Below are 24,951 nucleotides of genomic sequence, written 5' to 3'. Positions count from 1 at the left end.
CTTGGTTAAAAAGACTGAATGCCGTTTAACAGAGGGTCTCTCTCATAATACTCCGGCTTCCTGAGGGGAGGAGTGGGGTCCCAAAGGGGGATTCTCCAATTCAATTACACAATTTGTTGTTAGGACCCCTGCACATCTTTAGTAATCAGATTTTACGTCTGTCTGTCCTTCTATCTGTTATTAGCTTACCTGCCAAGGACAAGCGAGCTTTTACCCTGGTGCGGCATCCGGCATCCCGTCGCGTCGCGTCGCATCCCGATTCAATGTAAACACTTAGCATCTTCATTCATTGACAGATTTTGGTCAAACTTTATGTAAAGGTCAAGTATGAGTATACTTTGGTCATTGTTGTGTTTCAGGGTTCCAAGGTCAAGGCCAAAGTCACTGTTGCTTTATATAGAAAATGATCAACTGATTCAATTTAAACACTTAGCAACTTCCTTCATTGACAGATTTTGGTCAACCTTTATGCAAAGGTCAAGTATGAGTATACTTTGGACATTGTTGTGTTTCAGGGTTCCAAGGTCAAGGCCAAAGTCACTGTTGCTTTATATAGAAAATGATCAACTGATTCAATTTAAACACTTAGCAACTTCCTTCATTGACAGATTTTGGTCAAACTTTATGTAAAGGTCAAGTATGAGTATACTTTGGTCATTGTTGTGTTTCAGGGTTCCAAGGTCAAGGCCAAAGTCACTGTTGCTTTATATAGAAAATCATCCACTGATTCAATTTAAACACTTAGCAACTTCATCCAATATGTTATGGAGATGGTAATAATATACAGAAAAAACATGAATATTAAAGTCAACTTATCAACTTTAAGTGTAGAACCTTGAGTGTGTGCATACGTGGACTTTATTCAGTGTAATAAAATGTTTGCTTAAGCTTTTGGATAGATTTTCAGCCTTTTATATCAAAGCTGAAGGTCACTTACTATAAATAGAACATGAGTTTGTGCACTGTATTTCTAATTCTGTTGGACTGATTACACTCAGATTTTATCAAGTCCTGCTTGGGATAACTTTCCAGGCCCCGGGGTTAGGTCTCTATCACTGTTACTATATGAATAGAAAATCAGTTTATAAAATGCAGTACTTATATTTTGAGTTCTGTTGGGCTGATTATGCTCAAGACTCTGATTCCAGTGCTTTTATAAAAAAAAACTTGCTTTCATTAGTGTTTGCTACATGTATACCTAACCACAGTTTCTTTTAAATCTTCAATAAAAAAAATTATGGAGAATAGTCACGGCGGCGTTTAAAATATATATATAAATCTTATTACCGGTTAGCTTGTAATAATAATAATAATAATAATAACAAGTACTAATTGTAATGAAGGACCATTACAGAAGTCCCCCCACACCCCCGCAGTTATGTTCGCAGTGCCAAAATAGACCTTCATATGAAATTTGAGCAAAATCGACCAATATTTTATTTCGACCAATCGGAAACCGTGGCGGCCATCTTAGATGCGCAGCTGCGAAAACAAATGTGTCTCGCACATCTAGGGACACGCCCAAATACTCATGTGAAGTTTAATTGGAACCAATAATAATAAGAAGGTGAGTAAAACAAATATGTCTCCCACTTCGTTATGGGGACTTATTGATAATAATAATAAGCGGAGTAAAACCAATGGGGGACTTAATTATTAGAAAATATACCACAACGCCAACACATAAGTATAAAGACGAAACTCGTCGTCGATTTAAAAGTGGAATAGCAGGAAGCTAGACCAACACAAAAGGCATGGCATCATCGATCCCACAAAGAAAACCTCACTAAACCCAGGACTTCCTACAATGGTAGATCTTTCTACATAAAGTCAACATGATATTTCCTGCGCAATCTTGGTCGGTAGTTTACTAACATCTTATATTACTCGCCTTTAACTTTAACGAACTTTGGTTCTTCCCTGATGCCATATACAAGTGTTTCTGATAAGGGTATTCCTACTTCTCCTGTACGGAGTGTGCGTAGTGGTCTACCATGATACTTCACGTAAGCTTTCTGCTATGCTGAAGTTAGATACAGGTATACGTCGAATGTAGATACAGGTATACGTCGAGGTTAGATACAGGTATACGTCGAAATTGGATACAGGTATACGTTGAAGTTGGTACAGGTATACGTCAGGGGTATCCGTTTATATACCAGGTGAAGGATACAGACCCATTGGACCTTTTGTAATATTTTATCATACATTAATATAGATCATGTTTCTTAATAAGACCGTAGCTCTCGGGCGCCGAAGCACTTTAATGGTAACACATGCGTGCGTAAACAGAGTTACTTCCCCTTGCTACACGATGCCTTTAATTGTTTTCGTCCTGAAGTAGACCTCCAGTGGGGAAACCGGAAGTGTATCCTTATAGGAAAGACAATTGTGTTTCAACCAATACATGAACATCTTCATATAGTGAAAACATTTAGATAAAAAACTAATATACATTTCGAGTGAACAAAATCTATCACATAAATTATGATACTAGCAGGCATGAAACTTCGTTCAGAGATTATCATAAAATGACGTCACAAGCACGTCACACTCCATCAGCCTTCATCGGTTATTTCCGGAAGGATGAAAAATAACCGGAAAATCTTTGAACTGATGTCTGTTGCATTTATCTCTTTGTCGGTGCTTCATGACTTTTTTATTTCAGTTTTTGCCACAGGCACAAAAAGTAAAAATGCGGATATTTCCTGAAGATCCTTTTTGTCATCAACCAGGTTCTGTTAATATTTATAACAATAGATATCTTCAAAAAGAGCCGCATTAAACCAATAGATCAACGTGTACATTTATTTTTCATCGTCTAAAATTTCATCAGCTTTTGATTTCCATTTGTTGAGAATATGAACGAAATAATTAACATATTTGAAAGTCTGGTTATAATCTTTACATAATTTATGTATGCATCACCACCCATAAAAGAAACAATGGATAATTCATTTATGTCGAAATCAACAATAATTGTTAAGACAACCAACCCGAGTTCAACGCCCATTTTTAGCATGGTATTACGTTTTTCACAACGCTTGCCGATTTATAACTAGTTACAGAAACTTATAAATTGTATTTGGCATCATTACATGTCGGTAACACTTACACAATTTGAAATTCAATCCGGTGTTTGAGGATGGAACAGGAATTAAGACTACATATCGATATAACGACAATCTCAGTTACAGGTATTACAATGTTGATTTATTTATTTTTAAATTTAATTTACATCTCTATACATTTACTTCGAATTATCGTCAAATATGTAATATGCACTATTTTCTATAGCAATTACCAAACAGTTTTTTCCCAACTCACCGCAGAGGATTTAATTCTTAATGTGGGAGGAAAATGGAGTATCCGGAGAAAAACCGCATGGTCGGGCAGATGACCGGGATTGAATCTGGCCATCTTGGTGAAGACGAGCGCGCTATTCACTGCGCAACCCGACCCATCATATACGTAACGCACAAGAACACATATGTACTTTACCAGTGACTGGAAGTAAATGGCGTCATACAAAAAAATCGACATACGGGTGACCGGGGCAAGTTCGGCCATCCCTGATATTTTTGTTTTTGAGCTAATATTTACAACTTTAAGGATCTTAGCAGTTTAGTTGGTTGGGCATTAACACGAAAATAAGGCGAGAAAAATTCTAATGTAAAATTACTAAACAGGAGAAAATTACTTTTGAGAGGGTAGAAAGAAAATCATGATCTCGCTTCTAGTTATGCGAACTCTCTGAAAACGGAATTGCTACTTTTTTACGGTCAAACGTATAAAGACACTGTGAGCTTCAAATGATATACATAAAAGCCGAGCCAAGCACTCACTACCATATTGCTGTACGATAAGAGTTTATTGAAATATCAATTTGGGCCCGGACAGGTTCGGCCAATGATGTCGTGGCAAGTTCGGCCGATGTAACACATACAAAGTCTTAAAATTGGCGGTAAAATATGACGTTGCATGCTTTATGACGTCATAATTACGCTGATTCCAATGGGGGGCCGAACTTATCCCATGGCGGGGCTTGTTCGGCCATCCGATCTTCCGACAGGGAAATTAAAAAATGTTCAAAACGGACGTGCTGCCATACTTCCCAGAACGGACTTAAATAAAAATGGTCCGAACTTGCCCCGATCTCCCCTATTGTTATGTCGGTCTTTGTCTCATTAGAGCTTATGTTTAATTGTTATCCCTCGACTAGCCAACTTTAAATATAGATTATCTTATCTCATTCTGAAAGCAATATTATGAATCAGTAAATATCAGAGATCAACAAAAGTTACGCTCTTTTAAGGCTTTGCCTTTTCATATTAATGTAACAGCAGCAGACATGTATGCAGCCAGATAGGAGTTTGAACCCGGGAGCTACCTGGTCGCCAACAATCGACCCAGTCAAGTTCTTTCACATTCGTCCTTCCTTTTTCTTAGTCTTTTGTCCCCAAAGACACAACTTTTCACAAACGAAGGTTCGGGTATCCCCTTACCAAGCATACTCCTAATACTTGAAACAAGGGTATGGTCACAGTCACCAATGGAACGGTAGTGGAAAAATGCACGGCCAGACCAAGGTTTAAACCTCGGTCAACGCCGAGCCACCCAATCCATTTCCGCTACATTTCATTCACAACAAACACAACATTATGCAGTGTTGATATTTATCATACTTTAGACAAACAATTGCTAATATTAACATCTACAAACCTTATATGATTTATTTTCTTGTCTTTTATTGGAAGCATCCTCAAGTGTGGATGAAGTGCTAATATAGGAAGTTATCCCTCTTCAGAGGGGCAAGCAGGAGCTAAAGGCAAAGATATAGGAAGTTATCCCTCTTCAGAGGGGAAAACAGGAGCTAAAGGCAAAGATATAGGAAGTTATCTCTCTTCAGAGGGGCAAACAGGTGCTTAAGGCAAAGATATAGGAAGTTATCCCTCTTCAGAGGGGCAAGCAGGAGCTAAAGGAAAAGATATAGGAAGTTATCCCTCTTCAGAGGGGCAAACAGGAGCTAAAGGCAAAGATATAGGAAGATATCCTTCTTCAGAGGGGCAAACAGAAGCTAAAGGCAAAGATATAGGAAGTTATCCCTCTTCAGAGGGGCAAGTAGGAGCTAAAGGCAAAGATATAGGAAGTTATCTCTCTTCAGAGGGGCAAACAGGTGCTTAAGGCAAAGATATAGGAAGTTATCCCTCTTCAGAGGGGCAAGTAGGAGCTAAAGGCAAAGATATAGGAAGTTATCTCTCTTCAGAGGGGCAAACAGGAGCTAAAGACAAACATATAGGAAGTTATCCCTCCTCAGAGGGGCAAGCAGGAGCTAAAGGCAAAGATATAGGAAGTTATCCTTCTTCAGAGGGGCATGCAGGAGCTAAAGGCAAAGATATAGGAAGTTATCTCTCTTCAGAGGGGCAAACAGGAGCTAAAGGCAAACATATAGGAAGTTATCCCTCCTCAGAGGGGCAAGCAGGAGCTAAAGGCAAAGACATAGGAAGTTATCCTTCTTCAGAGGGGCAAGCAGGAGCTAAAGGCAAAAATATAGGAAGTTATCCTTCTTCAGAGGGGTAAGCAGGAGCAAAAGGCAAATATATAGGAAGTTATCCTTCTTCAGAGCGGCAAGCAGGAGCTAAAGGCAAAGATCTTCTTCAGAGGGGCAAGCAGGAGCTAAAGGCAAAGACATAGGAAGTTATCCTTCTTCAGAGGGGCAAGCAGGAGCTAAAGGCAAAGATATAGGAAGTTATCCCTTTTCAGAGGGCAAGCAGGAGCTAAAGGCAAAGATATAGGAAGTTATCCCTCTTCAGAGGGGCAAGCAGGAGCTAAAGGCAAAGATATAGGAAGTTATCCTTCTTCAGAGGGGCAAGCAGGAGCTAAAGGCAAAGATATAGGAAGTTATCCTTCTTCAGAGGGGCAAGCTGGAGCTAAAGGCAAAGAAGGATATTATAAGACATCAATGTAACAGCATGTTTGATTTTATTTTATTGATCACATGACGGGTAAATAAAACATGATGTTACCCTTGACCGTTTGTGTAGCACCGGCCATATTTCCCTTATTTGGAGCCTCTCTAGAAAGATCAGCTAGAGGTACCACGTTGCTGAAACAGTTGCGGAATCCTGATTATTTTACCCGGGGCCGCCCGCAACGTGTACACTGAAATCACTCTGTCTGTCTGTCTGTCTGTCTGTCCGGGGGTATTAGTTATCCTCCGGATGACAGTTCTAGTCTATTGTTCTAATAGATAAGTAAAATAAATAATTAATTTTGCATTAGGGAAGAGAAGTTCTTTGTTTTGCCTCGATCAATCATGATTCACCCAGGCTTGGCCCTTGTGAATTGAGTTTCCCTACCATAAGGCCAATAAATGTATAATATAGGGGAGGTGTCATAATGCATGCAGTGGGGTTTAATGTCTGTCCATGCATCTATCTGTCCGTCTGTCTGCTGACAAAACTAATTTGAATAAAAATATTAATTGAAGAGCATGTACTTCAACAATTTCAAGATATTTGGTACATACAATGCTCTCATCGAGGGGCATGCATTTTTGAAAATAGAAAATGGAGTTGACTCCCGAATTTATTGAGTTACGTCCCTTTGTTCGAATAAATTGCTTTACACAGAAGCCTTACAACGAAATATAACAAATGGAGTTATCTATCATAAATTGTATGACGTGACGGTTATGCTACATGCATGGGAAGTGTCTGGATCAAATCATGGAATGGTTTAGATCTTAACATTGGTCACAACATGTAAAATGGAAATGTAGAGACGGTCTGTATAAAAAGATGGATACACAAAGGCTACCACAAGTGCATTCAGGGTTTAAGTCTTGCCCCTTTGAACTTAGTCAAGGCTCAAAATATTGAAAAACATACATTATTAGTATGTACATTTAAATTTCAGATTCTAACCCTTCATCCAAACTTGTGCTTGCTTGGCATGAAGAAACAAACACAAACATCGAAGTTATACAACTTGTGCCCAATTCTGTTGCTTTAAAGGCAATAAAATATGTTTAAATCAAATCATCGATATACCCTACGGTCTAGCACAATCATTAGAGCTTTATTAGTCTAGAATTACTTTTTTCTGTCTAGAATGACTTTTAATGAAAATGTTTTATTTCGAGTGCTTCAATATCAAAGCGATCTTCTTTTTATTATCTAGACAATATAGCAAGACATTAAAGAAAATAAATTAATTTGGACAAACTGTGGATGATGACTGCAATGTTAATACACAATAGTGATGACGACAGATGCAAAAACAGAACAATCTTAAATGCACAAGTTCTATAAATCGTTGAACCCCTCTGTCCCGTTAAGAGTAAAACTGGCAGCACACGATCACTGTGACGTGTCGACTATATCATGATCCAACTATGAATAACACTTAAATTCGAACGCACTTGAATATATTTATATGGTTATACTTGATGGCAATATCGCAAAACATAACCCTGTCTGTCTATATATTTCATTTCATAAATTAATTGGTGCTGAAGAAAAAAGACAATATTATATATAATATGTTTCGGTTAGCTTGTGATAATTACAATAAGTTTATATAATAATACTATTTTTTTGTGAATGACCCAAGCGACTAAACAACGACTGGTCTGAGTACATCTTGACTTAATTAGATGAACAGACCACATGGGCTTTGTGAACAATGTTTACTTGCCGAAATATTCACAATTGAAGTTCCAATCTAATCCGCCTTGCTACTTCCAGTCGCCATTTTGTAAACAGGGTCTAATCTAGAGCTGATGCGGTGGTAGGTAAATCTTGTATCCCGCTCCCGCTCCCGTCCCAAAACCCCGTACCAGACATATAGAGATATTTTAATATCTCATTAACGCGATCGTTTATATTTTTATATTAATATTTGCGATCGCGCAAACCTACTTTCGTTTTAGAGTTTACATACATTTGTACATGTCGGCATTAACAGTATACCTTAACTTGTGTCCTTCATCGTGCCGAAGATTACACATAGGCGCATTCGAGGAAAAGTTCGTGATTAAAAGCTTGTGTGTGTTTTTTTATCTTAAAATTATCGGATAAAAGCATAGTGGCATGTTACATCAATATACAAGATACAAGAATCATTATTTTACGTTGAATATATGTCATAGTTAACATGAGCTCTCAAGAACTTGTATTTCGACAAACATTTATATATATATATATATATATAAAAATGGTAAAACATAGTAACAGTGTAAAGGCAAACAACAATATCACAAGATACCTACGTTGGAAGGATTAAGATAAAGAGGCTAAATAATCATGCTGTACAAAATTTGGCACTGAAACAACTTACTTAAAAACCAGTCCAGAGGGCAGGTGATTGGGACATAGCATTTATTTATAACCTGGAGCACGAGTTTGGTAGCCGTTAATATTAAAAGACGTTTTGAGTATTGATGCTGCTCGTTACGCCAGTGACGTATTTTTCGCTTACAAGTTAAAGCGTCGTTATCCAAAGAGAAGAATATTACAAATTGAAAAGTGTGAATTGCCTACAGCTCCTGTTAAAAGTAAAAAAAAAACATTCCTCTCATGTTCTTTCTCGTCACCTGGACGTTTGTAAGTTAGAACAGCTGGTCTCGCAGACGCTTAAACAAATGTATACAACATTATTGTATTGTCTCGGTATGGCTACGAATGCGTTTCAGGTCAAGTGTATTAAATTCAAATATAGCACTTCTTCACGACAATCATGGATTCATATGGGTACAATGTTATTAAAATAACATGTATACAGTGCATGCAAGCTGAAATTAACAAATCATTTGTTTAAAATTACAAGTCATCATTTCCATGAAATTATCCAAATAAATAAGATCTTTATGTCAAAATAAACTTCAGGTTTTAATTAGTATTGTTTAATGTACGTCCTATCAACAGCTATACATGGTCATTTAAGGACGGCCTCCCCAATTTGCTCGATGCATGCGTGTGGTGAGTTTGTGCATAATTAATTTGGGTTTTGGGAGTCTGTGGTATGTTCATGTTTGTCTCCTTGTGATAGCGCTGAACTGATGCTGACTTTATAGTGTAATTTCACTGGAGCATACTGCTGAAGACACATCTTATTTTACGATCGAACCTCGTTATCTCACCATGTTCAATAGCCAAGGGTTCATAATTTAAATTTGTACTATTCAACCTTTGCGGATTTAGCCTTGTGTTTAATTTCCCTCCCCTGCCACTTTACAGAGACACTCTACTAGCAAAACTTTAAACCTTCAAGATTATTTCAGCACTGGTCGCCTATGTATTTCCCTTGGTTATCATTTACAGTTAGAATATGGCCAATTATCTCTACCAACTGTTCAAATACAGAAAATGTTTCTTTAAGTATTGTCCTCCTTTTTTTTTTTTTTTTTACATAAATCATGACATAATCGACAAGGCAACTTAGTACTGGGCGCCGCCATTATTATTTACATGCACAGGGACTTGGTTTTAATATCTAACCCTCAGTTCACATATGTGTATTATATAATATATGATATAAAAAAAATATGTGGACCATAGGATGGTAATTCGTGCCAAGTCCCTGTGCCTGGTTCAATATTTTAAAGGTTAGAGAACAACTTGCTAAGTCCGCTAAGGTTGAATACATAGATATGTGAATACAAAATGAACGTTTGGCTAGCAAAGATGAGATGTTCAGTGTAGAACAGTAGGCGAGTACAAAAATTATTTCACAGGCCCAAAATGAATATTGGTAGCCCAATTATTTTACCAAGATTTTTTTCAGTGTTGAGCAATGAAAAATGGCAATAAAGCAATATAAATAGATGTTCTTTATTCTTCAATCAAACCCTCTCGACACATAACCCTAACAAGAATTCCACGGAAGTGGATGTGTCGCCTGCGCAGGAAGCTGGGAGATTACGAAGAAATAGATACACTTTTCATTTCAAGAAATAATGTTAAAAATAAGCAATAATCATAGATTATGTTTTTGGATGGCATCATTTTGGTTATATAATCTGTTATTCTGGGAAGAATACTCTGAGTTTTTAGGAACTTGCTATGGATACTCATTGTCTGAATTCCAAGTTTAATTTGTATGATTTGTCGGATGGTTTCCCATAAATAAATGAATAAACTTGTGGATTATGATGTTAAACAGCTAGTGTTGTCAATAACATTTGGAGTAAGACGGCATTTCAGAGGTATACACGGTGTTCAAGTGGTAGATCGATGCCGTCCAGTATACAGTTTTAGTAAAGTTTCAATTTATACTAACAGTGACCTTGACCTTTGACCTTCGGACCTGAAAAGCAATCCCAAGCAAGCACTTTTGGTAAGGAAGCACTGCATGAAGTTTGAGTTTGATCGGCCCAAGGACACTCAAGTTATTGCACGAAAACCTCTGTTCGGACGACGCCGCCGACGCTGACGCTGACGCCGACAAAGCAATACCTATGTGTCAGCAGCTTTTCGCAGGCGACACAAAACCCCTCCCCTCATTCCCATAGTCTTCACTGTCACCGTCAATTCTGAGGCACTTGCACGTTTTAACGGCGTGACCCAGACTCTTGAGAGAACAGTATTTCCGAAAACGGGTGTTCCGAAGTTGGGGTGGTTAATTTATGGGAGTAAACTACGATTTTGAGAATAATAATGTACTCGCCCAAAGATTTATTTTTGGGCCAGTAACATCCATCTTTTGACAATTTCTAGTCGCCCAATCAAGGTTTTGGTCGCCTTTGGCGACCAGGCGACCGGCTGTGTCCTACGCTGATGTTACAGGCTTGACAGATAATGACAACAAAAACAGGCTGAAAACGTGTATGGAATGTGTTTTTCTTAAGAGAGGCTGTATAAACACATTATGAATATGTAAAATTATGATGGAAGTCCATTCTACCCGAATTACCTGACGTTATTTTCAATACCTTCAGTCCATCTATATTTCCACACTGTTCTCTGTATAAGGGATAGGAAACAGTTTGTTTTTTGGGTTTGATAAATCCTCGCAACAACTTTTAAGTCATATGTATAAGAAAGGTCTGCCAAATATCTGGTTCTTTGACAACTTTCTACAAATATATAGTAGGAATTGAGCTTTCTATATCCACTGCACTACACTTATTAAAAATATTATTTGTTGACATTTTTCTGCTACAATACATGGAGTTTCCTCAAAAGATGCTCAGATAACCAAAAAGAGTCAGAAACCTTAATCATATCTTTTAGAATACTGTGTTTAAAAACATTGTTATACATGTATCTCTTTGATCCACTAAACATCAACAAACAACATTTAAACCCTTCATTCCCTAAATCAGTGATTAAAAGGATTGTAAAAAAAACAACATGTGTTCGTTTAAATGTTAGAATATTTCTGTTCAACATTCATATTTACAGTGGTGATCAAATCCACTAATACACAAGTTGACATTATTCTGACGTTTTGTCGACCTTTTAATTTATACCGGTCTGTCGTCGATTAACGTCAGAACTCCGGCCCTCTATAATATGCGGGAAATAAGCGACCCGCGCCTGGGTCGATCTTCAAACTGATATTTTAGAAACAAATCGTCACTTTCACACACATGTCGCGCATGGATCGAAAGATCTATTCTTTATGAACAAGATGAACATAAATTGCATGCCTCAAACAACCAATACAATCACTAAAAACATATGTTTTCAAACTAACTCTGTTTCACTTTACGTTTTTGATAGCCCCGCCTTCCAATGGCACGTGACTAAAATCTCGACTGTTTACGTCATAACGTTGGGAAATACCTTCGGTAACACGAGATCTCGTCAAGTCATGTAACATTGCTCATGCCCTAATTTCCATTAAAAACATGGATTGGTATAGCAAACGTTGGAAAATACTGTTCGTAATGATCTTTGTGCTATATTTGAATAAAGTGGTAATGAGCTTAGCATCCACATAAATGACCTAGATCAGCTTCAAAGTTACATTAGAAGCAAATGAGTGACACAGGCCCATTGGGCTTCTTTTTGTTTAATTTCTGCACAATATCTTCAGTAATGTTGGTTGGATTGCTTTCAGACTTTATCCAGTGCTTTTTTGAAGAAAGTGCTTGCTTTGAATAGCTTTTCAGGCCTGGCGGTCAAAGGTCAAGGTCACTGTTACCATGAATAGAAAATTAGTTTAGGCACACTATTTCCAATTCTGTTGGGATGATTACACTCAGGCTTTATCAAGTGCTACCTCGGAGAAAGTGCCTACTTTGGTGCTTTGGTTGTGAAAGGTTAAGGTCATTGTTACTTTAGAAAGTATTTGCTAAATAGGATTACAAATTGTAGCTTTTGAGGCATCGCTGTCAAAGTTCAAGGTTAATATTACTATAAATAGAAAAACATTTCATGCACAATATTTGGAGCTCTTTTGGGCCGTATGCACACAGACTTTATCTAGTGTAATAAAATGTTTGCTTAAGCTTTTGGATAGCTTTTCAGCCTTTGATATCAAAGGGCAAGGTCACTTACTATAAATAGAACATCAGTTTGTGCACTGTATTTCGAATTATGTTGGACTGATATCGATTACACTCAAAGTTCAGGTCCAGTGGTCAAAGGTCAATGGGTTACTATAAATAGAAAATCTGTTTAATGCACTAATGCACAATATCTTGATTTCTCTTGGGCTGATAACACTCTTGACTGTATACAGTGCTTCCTTAAAGAAAGTGCCTGCTTGGGATAACTTTCAAGGCCCGGGGGTTAGGTCTCTATCACTGTTTATAAAATATGCACTACTTATATTTTGAGTTCTGTTGGGCTGATTACACTCAAGACTTTATCCAGTGCTTTTATAAAAGAAAACACTTGCTTCCACTAGTGTTTGCTACATGTATACCGAACCACAGTTTCTTTTAAATCTTCAATAAGCATATTTATGGAGAATAGTCACGGCGGCATTAAATATATATATATAAATCTTATTACCGGTTAGCTTGTAATAATATTATAATAATAATAATAATAACAAGTACTAATTGTAATGCAGGACCATTACAGAAGTCGCCTCAAACCCCCGCAGTTATGTTCGCAGTGCCAAAATAGACCTTCATATGAAATTTGAGCAAAATCGATCAATATTTTATAACGACCAATCAGAAACCGTGGCGGCCACCTTGGATGCGCAGCTGCAAACACAAAGGTGTCTTGCACATCTAGAGACATACCCCAATACTCATGTGAAATTTCATTGGAATCAAACAAAGATTTTCCGAGGAAAAGCGCGGACAAACGTTTGAGGCGGCAGAAGAAAAATAATAATAAGAAGAAACGGAGTTAAACCAAGAAGAAGAAGATGATGAAGAAGAAGAAACGGACCAAAATCAATATGTCCCAAAACTTTGTTTGGGTGACATAATGATCAGAAGGGGAGTAAAACCAATATGTCTCCCACTTCGTTTGGGGGACTTAATGATGATAATAATAAGCGGAGTAAAACCAATGGGGGACTTAATTATTAGAAAATATACCACAACGCCAACACATAAGTATAAAGACGAAACTCGTTGTCGATGTAAAAGTGGAATGGCAGGAAGCTAGACCAACACAAAAGGCATGGCATCATCGATCCCACAAAGAAAACCTCACTAAACCCAGCACTTCCTACAATTGTAGATCTTTCTACATAAAGTCAACATGATATTTCCTGTGCAATCTTGGTCTATAGTTTACTAACATCTTAGATCACTCGCCTTTAACTTTAACGAACTTTGGTTCTTCCCTGATGCCATATACAAGTGTTTCTGATAAGGGTATTCCTACTTCTCCTGTACGGAGTGTGCGTAGTGGTCTACCATGATACTTCACGTAAGCTTTCTGCTATGCTGAAGTTAGATACAGGTATACGTCCAATGTAGATACAGGTATACGTCCAGGTTAGATACAGGTATACGTCGAAGTTAGATACAGATATACGTCGAAGGTAGATATAGGTATACGTCGAATGTAGATACAGGTATACGTCGAGGTTAGATACAGGTATACGTCGAAGTTAGATCCAGGTATACGTCGAAGTTAGATACAGGTATACGCCGAAGTTAGATACAGGTATACGTCGAAGTTAGACACAGGTATACGGCGACGTTAGATACAGGTATACGGCGACGTTAGATACAGGTATACGGCGACGTTAGATACAGGTATACGTCGAAGTTAGATACAGATATACGTCGAAGTTAGATACAGGTATACGTCGAATGTAGATACAGGTATACGTCGAAGTTAGATAAAGGTATACGTCGAAGGTAGATACAGGTATACGTCGAGGTTAGATACAGGTATACGTCGAAGTTAGATACAAGTTTACGTCGAAGGCAGATACAGGTATACGTCGAAGTTAGATACAGGGATACGTCGAAGTTAGATACAGGTATACGTCGAAGGGAGATATAGGTATACGTCGAAGTTAGATACAGGTATACGTAGAAGTTAGATACAGGTATACGTCGAAGTTAGATACAAGTTTACGTCGAAGTCAGATACAGGGATACGTCGAAGTTAGATACAGGTATACGCCGAAGTTAGATACAGGTATACGTCGAAGTTAGATCCAGGTATACGTCGAAGTTAGATACAGGTATACGGCGACGTTAGATACAGGTATACGTGGAAGTTAGATACAGGTATACGGCGACGTTAGATACAGGTATACGGCGACGTTAGATACAGGTATACGTGGAAGTTAGATACAGGTATACGGCGACGTTAGATACAGGTATACGTCGAAGTTAGATACAGATATACGTCGAAGTTAGATACAGGTATACGTCGAGGTTAGATACAGGTATACGTCGAAGTTAGATACAAGTTTACGTCGAAGGCAGATACAGGTATACGTCGAAGTTAGATACAGGTATACGCCGAAGTTAGATACAGGTATACGTCGAAGTCAGATACAGGTTTACGTCGAAGGTAGATACAGGTATACGTCGAAGGTAGATATAGGTATACGCCGAAGTTAGATATAGGTATACGTCGAAGGTAGATACAGGTATACGCCGAAGTTAAATAAAGGTATACGTCGAAGGTAGAGATAGGTATACGTCGAATGTAGATACAGGTATACGTCGAGGTTAGATACAGGTATACGTCGAAGTTAGATACAAGTTTACGTCGAAGGCAGATACAGGTATACGTCGAAGTTAGATACAGGGATACGTCGAAGTTAGATACAGGTATACGCCGAAGTTAGATAGAGGTACTCGTCGAAGTTAGATACAGGTATACGTCGAAGTTCGATACAGGTATACGTCGAAGGTAGATATAGGTATACGTCGAAGTTAAATAAAGGTATACGTCGAAGGTAGATATAGGTATACGCCGAAGTTAGATACAGGTATACGTCGAAGTCAGATACAGGTATACGTCGAAGTTAGATACAGGTACACAGCGACGTTAGATACAGGTATACGTCGAAGTTAGATACAAGTTTACGTCGAAGTTAGATACAGGTATACGTCGAAGGGAGATATAGGTATACGTCGAAGTTAGATACAGGTATACGTAGAAGTTAGATACAGGTATACGTCGAAGTTAGATAAAGGTATACGTCGAAGGTAGATACAGGTATACGTCGAGGTTAGATACAGGTATACGTCGAAGTTAGATCCAGGTATACGTCGAAGTTAGATACAGGTATACGCCGAAGTTAGATACAGGTATACGTCGAAGTTAGATACAGGTATACGTCGAAGTTAGATACAAGTTTACGTCGAAGTCAGATACAGGTATACGTCGAAGTTAGATACAGGTATACGTCGAAGTTAGATACAGGTATACGTCGAAGTTAGATAGAGGTACTCGTCGAAGTTAGATACAGGTATACGTCGAAGTTAGATACAGGTATACATTATACGTCGAAGGTAGATACAGGTATACGTAGAAATTAGATACAGGTATCCGTCGAAGTGAGATAAAGGTATACGTCGAAGTTAGATACAGGTATACATTATACGTCGAAGGTAGATACAGGTATACGTAGAAATTAGATACAGGTATCCGTCGAAGTGAGATAAAGGTATACGTCGAAGTTAGATACAGGTTTACGTCGAAGTTAGACACAGGTATACGTCGACGTTAGATAAAGGTATACACCGAAGTTAAATACAGGTATACGTCGAAGTGAGATACAGGTATACGTCGAAGATAGATACAGGTATACGTCGAAGTTAGATACAGGAATACGTCGAAGTTAGATACAGGTATACGTTGAAGTTAGATACAGATATACGTCGAAGGTAGATACAGGTATACGTCGAAATTAGATACAGGTATCCGTCGAAGTGAGATAAAGGTATACGTCGAAGTTAGATACAGGTATACGTCGAAGGTAGATACAGGAATACGTCGAAATTAGATACAGGTATCCGTCGAAGTGAGATAAAGGGATACGGCGAAGTTAGATACAGGTTTACGTCGAAGTTAGATACATGTATACGGCGAAGTTAGATACAGGTATACGTCGAAGTGAGATACAGGTATACGTCGAAGATAGATACAGGTATACGTCGAAGTTAGATACAGATATGCGTCGAAGGTAGATATAGGTATACGTCGAATGTAGATACAGGTATACGTCGAGGTTAGATACAGGTATACGTCGAAGTTAGATTCAGATATACGTCGAAGGTAGATATAGGTATACGTTGAAGTTAGATACAGGTATACGTCGAAGGTAGATACAGGAATACGTCGAAATTAGATACAGGTATCCGTCGAAGTGAGATAAAGGTATACGTCGAAGTTAGATACAGGTTTACGTCGAAGTTAGACACAGGTATACGTCGACGTTAGATAAAGGTATACGCCGAAGTTAGATACAGGTATACGTCGAAGGGAGATATAGGTTTACGTTGAAGTTAGATACAGGTATACGTCGAAGGTAGATAAAGGTATACGTCGAAGTTAGATACAGGTTTACGTCGAAGTTAGACACAGGTATACGTCGACGTTAGATAAAGGTATACGCGGAAGTTAAATACAGGTATACGTCGAAGTGAGATACAGGTATTCGTCGAAGATAGATACAGGTATACGTCGAAGTTAGATACAGGAATACGTCGAAGTTAGATACAGGTATACGTCGAAGGTAGATACAGGTATACGTCGAAATTAGATACAGGTATCCGTCGAAGTGAGATAAAGGTATACGTCGAAGTTAGATACAGGTTTACGTCGAAGTTAGATACAGGTATACGTCGACGTTAGATAAAGGTATACGCCGAAGTTAAATACAGGTATACGTCGAAGTGAGATACAGGTATACGTCGAAGATAGATACAGGTATACGTCGAAGTTAGATACAGGTATACGTCGAAGGTAGATATAGGTATACGCCGAAGTTTGATACAGGTTTACGTCGAAGTTAGATACAGGTATACGTCGAAGTTAGATACAGGTACACAGCGACGTTAGATACAGGTATACGTCGAAGTTAGATACAGGTATACATCGAAGTTAGATACAGGTATACGTCGAAGTTAGATACAGGTATACGTCGAAGTTAGATACAGGTATACGTCGAAGTTAGATACAGGTATACGTCGAAGTTAGATACAGGTATACGTCGAAGTTAGATACAGGTATACGTCGAAGTTAGATACAGGTATACGTCGAAGTTAGATACAGGTATACGTCGAAGTTAGATACAGGTATACGTCGAAGTTAGATACAGGTATACGTCGAAGTTAGATACAGGTATACGTCGAAGTTAGATACAGGTATACGTCGAAGTTAGATACAGGTATACGTCGAAGTTAGATACAGGTATACGTCGAAGTTAGATACAGGTATACGTCGAAGTTAGATACAGGTATACGTCGAAGTTAGATACAGGTATACGTCGAAGTTAGATACAGGTATACGTCGAAGTTAGATACAGGTATACGTCGAAGTTAGATACAGGTATACGTCGAAGTTAGATACAGGTATACGTCGAAGTTAGATACAGGTATACGTCGAAGTTAGATACAGGTATACGTCGAAGTTAGATACAGGTATACGTCGAAGTTAGATACAGGTATACGTCGAAGTTAGATACAGGTATACGTCGAAGTTAGATACAGGTATACGTCGAAGTTAGATACAGGTATACGTCGAAGTTAGATACAGGTATACGTCGAAGTTAGATACAGGTATACGTCGAAGTTAGATACAGGTATACGTCGAAGTTAGATACAGGTATACGTCGAAGTTAGATACAGGTATACGTCGAAGTTAGATACAGGTATACGTCGAAGTTAGATACAGGTATACGTCGAAGTTAGATACAGGTATACGTCGAAGTTAGATACAGGTATACGTCGAAGTTAGATACAGGTATACGTCGAAGTTAGATACAGGTATACGTCGAAGTTAGATACAGGTATACGTCGAAGTTAGATACAGGTATACGTCGAAGTTAGATACAGGTATACGTCGAAGTTAGATACAGGTATACGTCGAAGTTAGATACAGGTATACGTCGAAGTTAGATACAGGTATACGTCGAAGTTAGATACAGGTATACGTCGAAGTTAGATACAGGTATACGTCGAAGTTAGATACAGGTATACGTCGAAGTTAGATACAGGTATACGTCGAAGTTAGATACAGGTATACGTCGAAGTTAGATACAGGTATACGTCGAAGTTAGATACAGGTATACGTCGAAGTTAGATACAGGTATACGTCGAAGTTAGATACAGGTATACGTCGAAGTTAGATACAGGTATACGTCGAAGTTAGATACAGGTATACGTCGAAGTTAGATACAGGTATACGTCGAAGTTAGATACAGGTATACGTCGAAGTTAGATACAGGTATACGTCGAAGTTAGATACAGGTATACGTCGAAGTTAGATACAGGTATACGTCGAAGTTAGATACAGGTATACGTCGAAGTTAGATACAGGTATACGTCGAAGTTAGATACAGGTATACGTCGAAGTTAGATATAGGTATACGCCGAAGTTAGATATAGGTATACGTCGAAGGTAGATACAGGTATACGTCGAAGTTAGATACAGGTATACGTCGAAGTTAGATATAGGTATACGCCGAAGTTAGATATAGGTATACGTCGAAGGTAGATACAGGTATACGTCGAAGTTAGATATAGGTATACGCCGAAGTTAGATACAGGTATACGTCGAAGTGAGATACAGGTATACGTCGAAGTTAGATACAGGTATACGTCGAACTTAGATACAGGTATACGTCGAAGTTAGATACAGGTATACGCCGAAGTTAGATATAGGTATACGTCGAAGTGAGATATAGGTATACGCCGAAGTTAGATATAGGTATACGTCGAAGGTAGATACAGGAATACGTCGAAGTTAGATACAGGTATACGCCGAAGTTAGATATAGGTATACGTCGAAGTGAGATATAGGTATACGCCGAAGTTAGATATAGGTATACGCCGAAGTTAGATACAGGTATACGGCGAATGTAGATACAGGTATACGTCAGGGGTATCCGTTTGTGTACCTTCGATGTTTCATTGTGTTTCTTGATGTCGTTCCTTATGTTTTTATGCCCTTCCTGTTTTTGTTCTTCTCGATAATTTTGTATTGTCTTCGAATTAATAATGATCTCCTTTTATATTTATGACGATGTATTCCTTTGATTTTAGTATACAATGTATAAGCGTGTTTAAAACCGTGATATCATACAGAAGCGTGTGTGCTACCCTGATATAATACATAAACGTTTGTACTACCCTGCTATTACATATAAACGTTCCTATTACCCTGATATTATAATTATAAACGTTTGTAATACCCTGATATTATATAAGCGTTTGTACTACCCTGATATAATAGAAACGATTCTATCATGCTAATATGATATAAACGTTTGTACGACCCTGATATTTTATAAAAGTTTGTAATACCCTGATAAAATATAAACGTTTGTACCACCCTGATATTATATATAAACGTTTGTACTACCCTGATGCCATGGAACTGTTGTATCTTCGTCATTAGGAATCTTGGCGCGAATGTTCCATACAGGATTGCCAGCAATGTTTGGTCCAATAAGCTGCTCAACGACATTCAGTAATCTCCCATTGGACCAAAGTTGTTTAAAAGCCTTAAAAAGAAAGAAAAGTACTCCACGATAACAGCAGTTTCAAAGAAACGTAATGTTTCTTTTTAATGGATATTTATCTTATTTTGTATCAATACTGTATAATGCTTACAATACATGATATGAAGTTTTGTGCTTTCTGATAAACAAGACATGCTTAACGCACAAGTAATCTCGGGGCTTGAAATTAATGCTATTGATAAAGGGCTGATATACCCTACACAAAGTCAATAATATGACTACTATACACGTCATAGGGAAATGGTAAAATTTAATTTAGACTTACAACAGCTACATATCACACTGTTGATGACTAATTACAACCTGTTGATTTTTTTTTTTTTTAATTTGAATGATTAAAATAGGATACTTAAATACACAGTCGGACAATTATTCCAGTTTGGAAATTATCGTCCGCAATGTTAGTGGCTCTACTGGGTTTGACATGAAACACAAAACGAAACAATAGGTCTGGCTAGAATATAGAAGCTATGATGGTGGATTTATTAGACCTGTATAGAAATACGATACTTATGACGGTCTTACTAGGACTGCATACAACCAGACAATCGGTCCAAGTCCCGAGATCTATGATATATTAGACTTTTGATACACGCACAGTGCTTTTATAATGTTGAGGTCCCCATTTTACACATTTACGCGAGGAAAGTTGTGCTGTTATTCACATAATTATTTCTTCTTAACGTTATAATGAGTACGGTTCAGGAGGTCACCTTGCTCGATTAGACTTTTTTGTTTTTCTTTCTTTTTAAAATACATTCCCAAATGGGAAAATACATTATTAAGCTGTCTGAAGTCATTTTTATCTTTTTGTTTTGTATTCTCACACTGACAAACTATGTTAAGGAGTTGATCATGCTACCGGTAGGTGTATTATGTAGTATAAAGATGATAAAGACACTTGGCGTGTATCATGACAGTGGACCTTGGCCCTAATATACTAATATAATTCAGACATTGAGTTCCCCATGGCGGATATAACGAGAGGATTGAGAATTTGGTCCACGCCTCAGGTGATATAAAATGAGGAAAACATAAGGTCTACTTATGTACAATGTAGAATTATAGAGCACACGTCATTGGTATTGTTAGAAAACGTTTACTACATGCTCATACTTATGATAGAAACAAATATTTGTTACGCGCCCATATAATTATAATAGAATATCAACATTTGTTACATTCCCATAGATTTATAAAAGAATTTAAACATTTGGTACACGCCCATATAATTATCATAGCATTTAAACATTTGGTACACGCCCATAGATTTATTACATAATTTAAACATTTGGTACACGCCCATAGAATTGATATAGGATATAAACATTTGGTACACGCCCATAGAATTGATATAGGATATAAACATTTGGTACACGTCCATAGAATTGATTTAGGATATAAACATCTGGTACACGCCCATAGAATTGATTTAGGATATAAACATTTGGTACACGCCCATAGAATTGATTTAGGGTATAAACATCTGGTACACGCCCATAGAATTGATATAGGATATAAACATTTGGTACACGCCCATAGAATTGATTTAGGGTATAAACATTTGGTACACGCCCATAGAATTGATTTAGGATATAAACATTTGGTACACGTCCATAGAATTGATTTAGGGTATGAACATCTGGTACACGCCCATAGAATTGATATAGGATATAAACATTGGGTCCACGCCCATATAATTGATATAGGGTATAAACATCTGGTACACGTCCATAGAATTGATTTAGGGTATGAACATCTGGTACACGTCCATAGAATTGATATAGGGTATAAACATCTGGTACACGTCCATAGAATTGATTTAGGGTATGAACATCTGGTACACGTCCATATAATTGATATAGGGTATAAACATCTGGTACACGTCCATAGAATTGATATAGGATATAAACACCTGGTACACGCCCATAGAATTGATATAGGATATAAACTTTTGGTACATGCCCATAGAATTGATATAGGATATAAACATTTGGAACCCGCCCATAGAATTGATTTAGGATATAAACATTTGGCACAAGCCCATAGAATTGATTTAGGGTATAAACATCTGGTACATGTCCATAGAATTGATTTAGGATATAAACATTTGGTACAAGCCCATAGAATTGATATAGGGTATAAACATCTGGTACACGTCCATAGAATTGATATAGGATATAAACACCTGGTACACGCCCATAGAATTGATATAGGATATAAACATTTGGTACACGCCCATAGAATTGATATAGGATATAAACTTTTGGTACATGCCCATAGAATTGATATAGGATATAAACATTTGGCACACGCCCATAGAATTGATATAGGATATAAACATCTGGTACACGTCTATAGAATTGATTTAGGATATAAACATCTGGTAAACGTCCATAGAATTGATTTAGGATATAAGCATCTGGTACACGCCCATAGAATTGATTTAGGGTATAAACATCTGGTCCACGCCCATAGAATTGATATAGGATATAAACATTTGGAACACGCCCATAGAATTGATTTAGGATATAAACATCTGGTACACGTCCATATAATTGATTTAGGATATAAACATTTGGTACACGCCCATAGAATTGGTATAGGATATAAACATTTGGTACACGCCCATAGAATTGATTTAGGATATAAACATTTGGTACACGCCCATAGAATTGATTTAGGGTATGAACATCTGGTACACGCCCATAGAATTGATATAGGATATAAACATTTGGAACACGCCCATAGAATTGATTTAGGATATAAACATTTGGTACAAGCCCATAGAATTGATTTAGGGTATAAACATCTGGTACATGTCCATAGAATTGATTTAGGATATAAACATTTGGTACACGCCCATAGAATTGATATAGGATATAAACATCTGGTCAACGTCCATAGAATTGATTTAGGATATAAACATCTGGTACACGACCATATAATTGATTTAGGATATAAACATCTGGTACACGCCCATAGAATTGATTTAGGATATAAACATCTGGTGCACGCCCATAGAATTGATTTAGGGTATAAACATCTGGTACACGTCCATAGAATTGATATAGGATATAAACATCTGGTCAACGACCATAGAATTGATTTAGGATATAAACATCTGGTGCACGCCCATAGAATTGATTTAGGGTATAAACATCTGGTCAACGTCCATAGAATTGATTTAGGATATAAACATCTGGAACACGTCCATATAATTGATTTAGGATATAAACATCTGGTACACGCCCATAGAATTGATCTAGGGTATAAACATCTGATACACGTCCATATACTGATCCCATATTTCAAACATTTGTGACATATGTAATACCTTTGGTACGCGGCCTGTTTTGATCACCAATATGTTCGCTCCTGGGAAATCGTCGTTCATTCTCACAAGTCTTTATAGGATATAAACATTTGGTACACGCCCATAGAATTGATTTAGGGTATAAACATCTGATACACGTCCATATGCTGATCCCATATTTCAAACATTTGTGACATATGTAATACCTTTGGTACGCGGCCTGTTTTGATCACCAATATGTTCGCTCCTGGGAAATCGTCGTTCATTCTCACAAGTCTTTATAGGATATAAACATTTGGTACACGCCCATAGAATTGATATAGGATATCAACATCTGGTACACGCCCATAGAATTGATATAGGATATAAACAATGAACATCTGGTACACGTCCATAGAATTGATTTAGGATATAAACATCTGGTACACGCCCATATAATTGATATAGGATATAAACATATGGTACACGCCCATAGAATTGATATAGGATATAAACTTTTGGTACACGCCCATAGAATTGATATAGGATATAAACTTTTGGTACACGCCCATAGAATTGATATAGGATATAAACATCTGGTACACGTCCATAGAATTGATTTATGATATAAACATCTGGTACACGCCCATAGAATTGCTTTAGGGTATAAACATCTGATACACGTCCATATACTGATCCCATATTTCAAACATTTGTGACATATGAAATACCTTTGGTACGCGGCCTGTTTTGATCACCAATATGTTCGCTCCTGGGAAATCGTCGTTCATTCTCACAAGTCTTTATAGGATATAAACATTTGGTACACGCCCATAGAATTGATATAGGATATAAACATCTGGTACACGCCCATAGAATTGATTTAGGGTATAAACATCTGATACACGTCCATATACTGATCCCATATTTCAAACATTTGTGACATATGTAATACCTTTGGTACGCGGCCTGTTTTGATCACCAATATGTTCGCTCCTGGGAAATCGTCGTTCATTCTCACAAGTCTTTCGTGAAAACCTAAGTCGTTGTATAAATCTGAATCAAAAGGTATATGGAAAAGGTTACTTTTGAAACCAGCTTTAAACCTTTATATTTTGAAGACAAAAACAGTTTTATTAAGGGAAGGAAATTTTGTATTTTGTCTTAAGCTTTATTATAACATCTTATGTAAAAACAGAGCATACTTATATTCAATGACATCATGATAGCGACCATAAAATGTTGGAAACCCTGTGATTTAGGTTTGTCCGTTAGTAGTCGGCATCTTTCATGGAATTCCTGATATCCAGAGGAAGCTCGTGCGCGGACACTGAATTAACACACACAGTGACATGTAAACACCATAGGCTGGGGAAGCAGGAATGCAACTATAAAAAGGGGAAAGGTGACTTTAACTGTCCAAAACAACAGGTACCGCTAAGCTTTAACTGTCCAAAACAACAGGTACCGCTAAGCTTTAACTGTCCAAAACAACAGGTACCGCTAAGCTTTAACTGTCCAAA

The 24,951-nt window shown here is 37.5% G+C and overlaps 1 protein-coding gene across 1 annotated transcript in view; it reads right to left on the bottom strand.

Moving 5' to 3' along the window:
• Nucleotides 1-24,951, bottom strand: part of LOC110445873 — a gene marked incomplete at its 3' end in the record, with an annotated part of 49,622 nt that overhangs the window by 15,997 nt on the left and 8,674 nt on the right. Inside the window, exons 3-4 of the mRNA XM_021490701.1 lie at nt 24,384-24,484; nt 19,974-20,115 (exon numbers count right to left, since the gene is read on the bottom strand). Coding sequence (XP_021346376.1) covers nt 19,974-20,115; nt 24,384-24,484 — 243 coding nt within the window. The remainder of the gene's footprint in view (nt 1-19,973; nt 20,116-24,383; nt 24,485-24,951) is intronic.

Source organism: Mizuhopecten yessoensis, unplaced genomic scaffold, assembly GCF_002113885.1.
Source record: "Mizuhopecten yessoensis strain PY_sf001 unplaced genomic scaffold, ASM211388v2 scaffold2399, whole genome shotgun sequence".
In the NCBI taxonomy this organism is placed as follows: Eukaryota; Metazoa; Mollusca; class Bivalvia; order Pectinida; family Pectinidae; genus Mizuhopecten; species Mizuhopecten yessoensis.
Note: the sequence above shows the minus strand (reverse complement) of the source record. Positions and strands in the feature narration are given on the sequence as shown.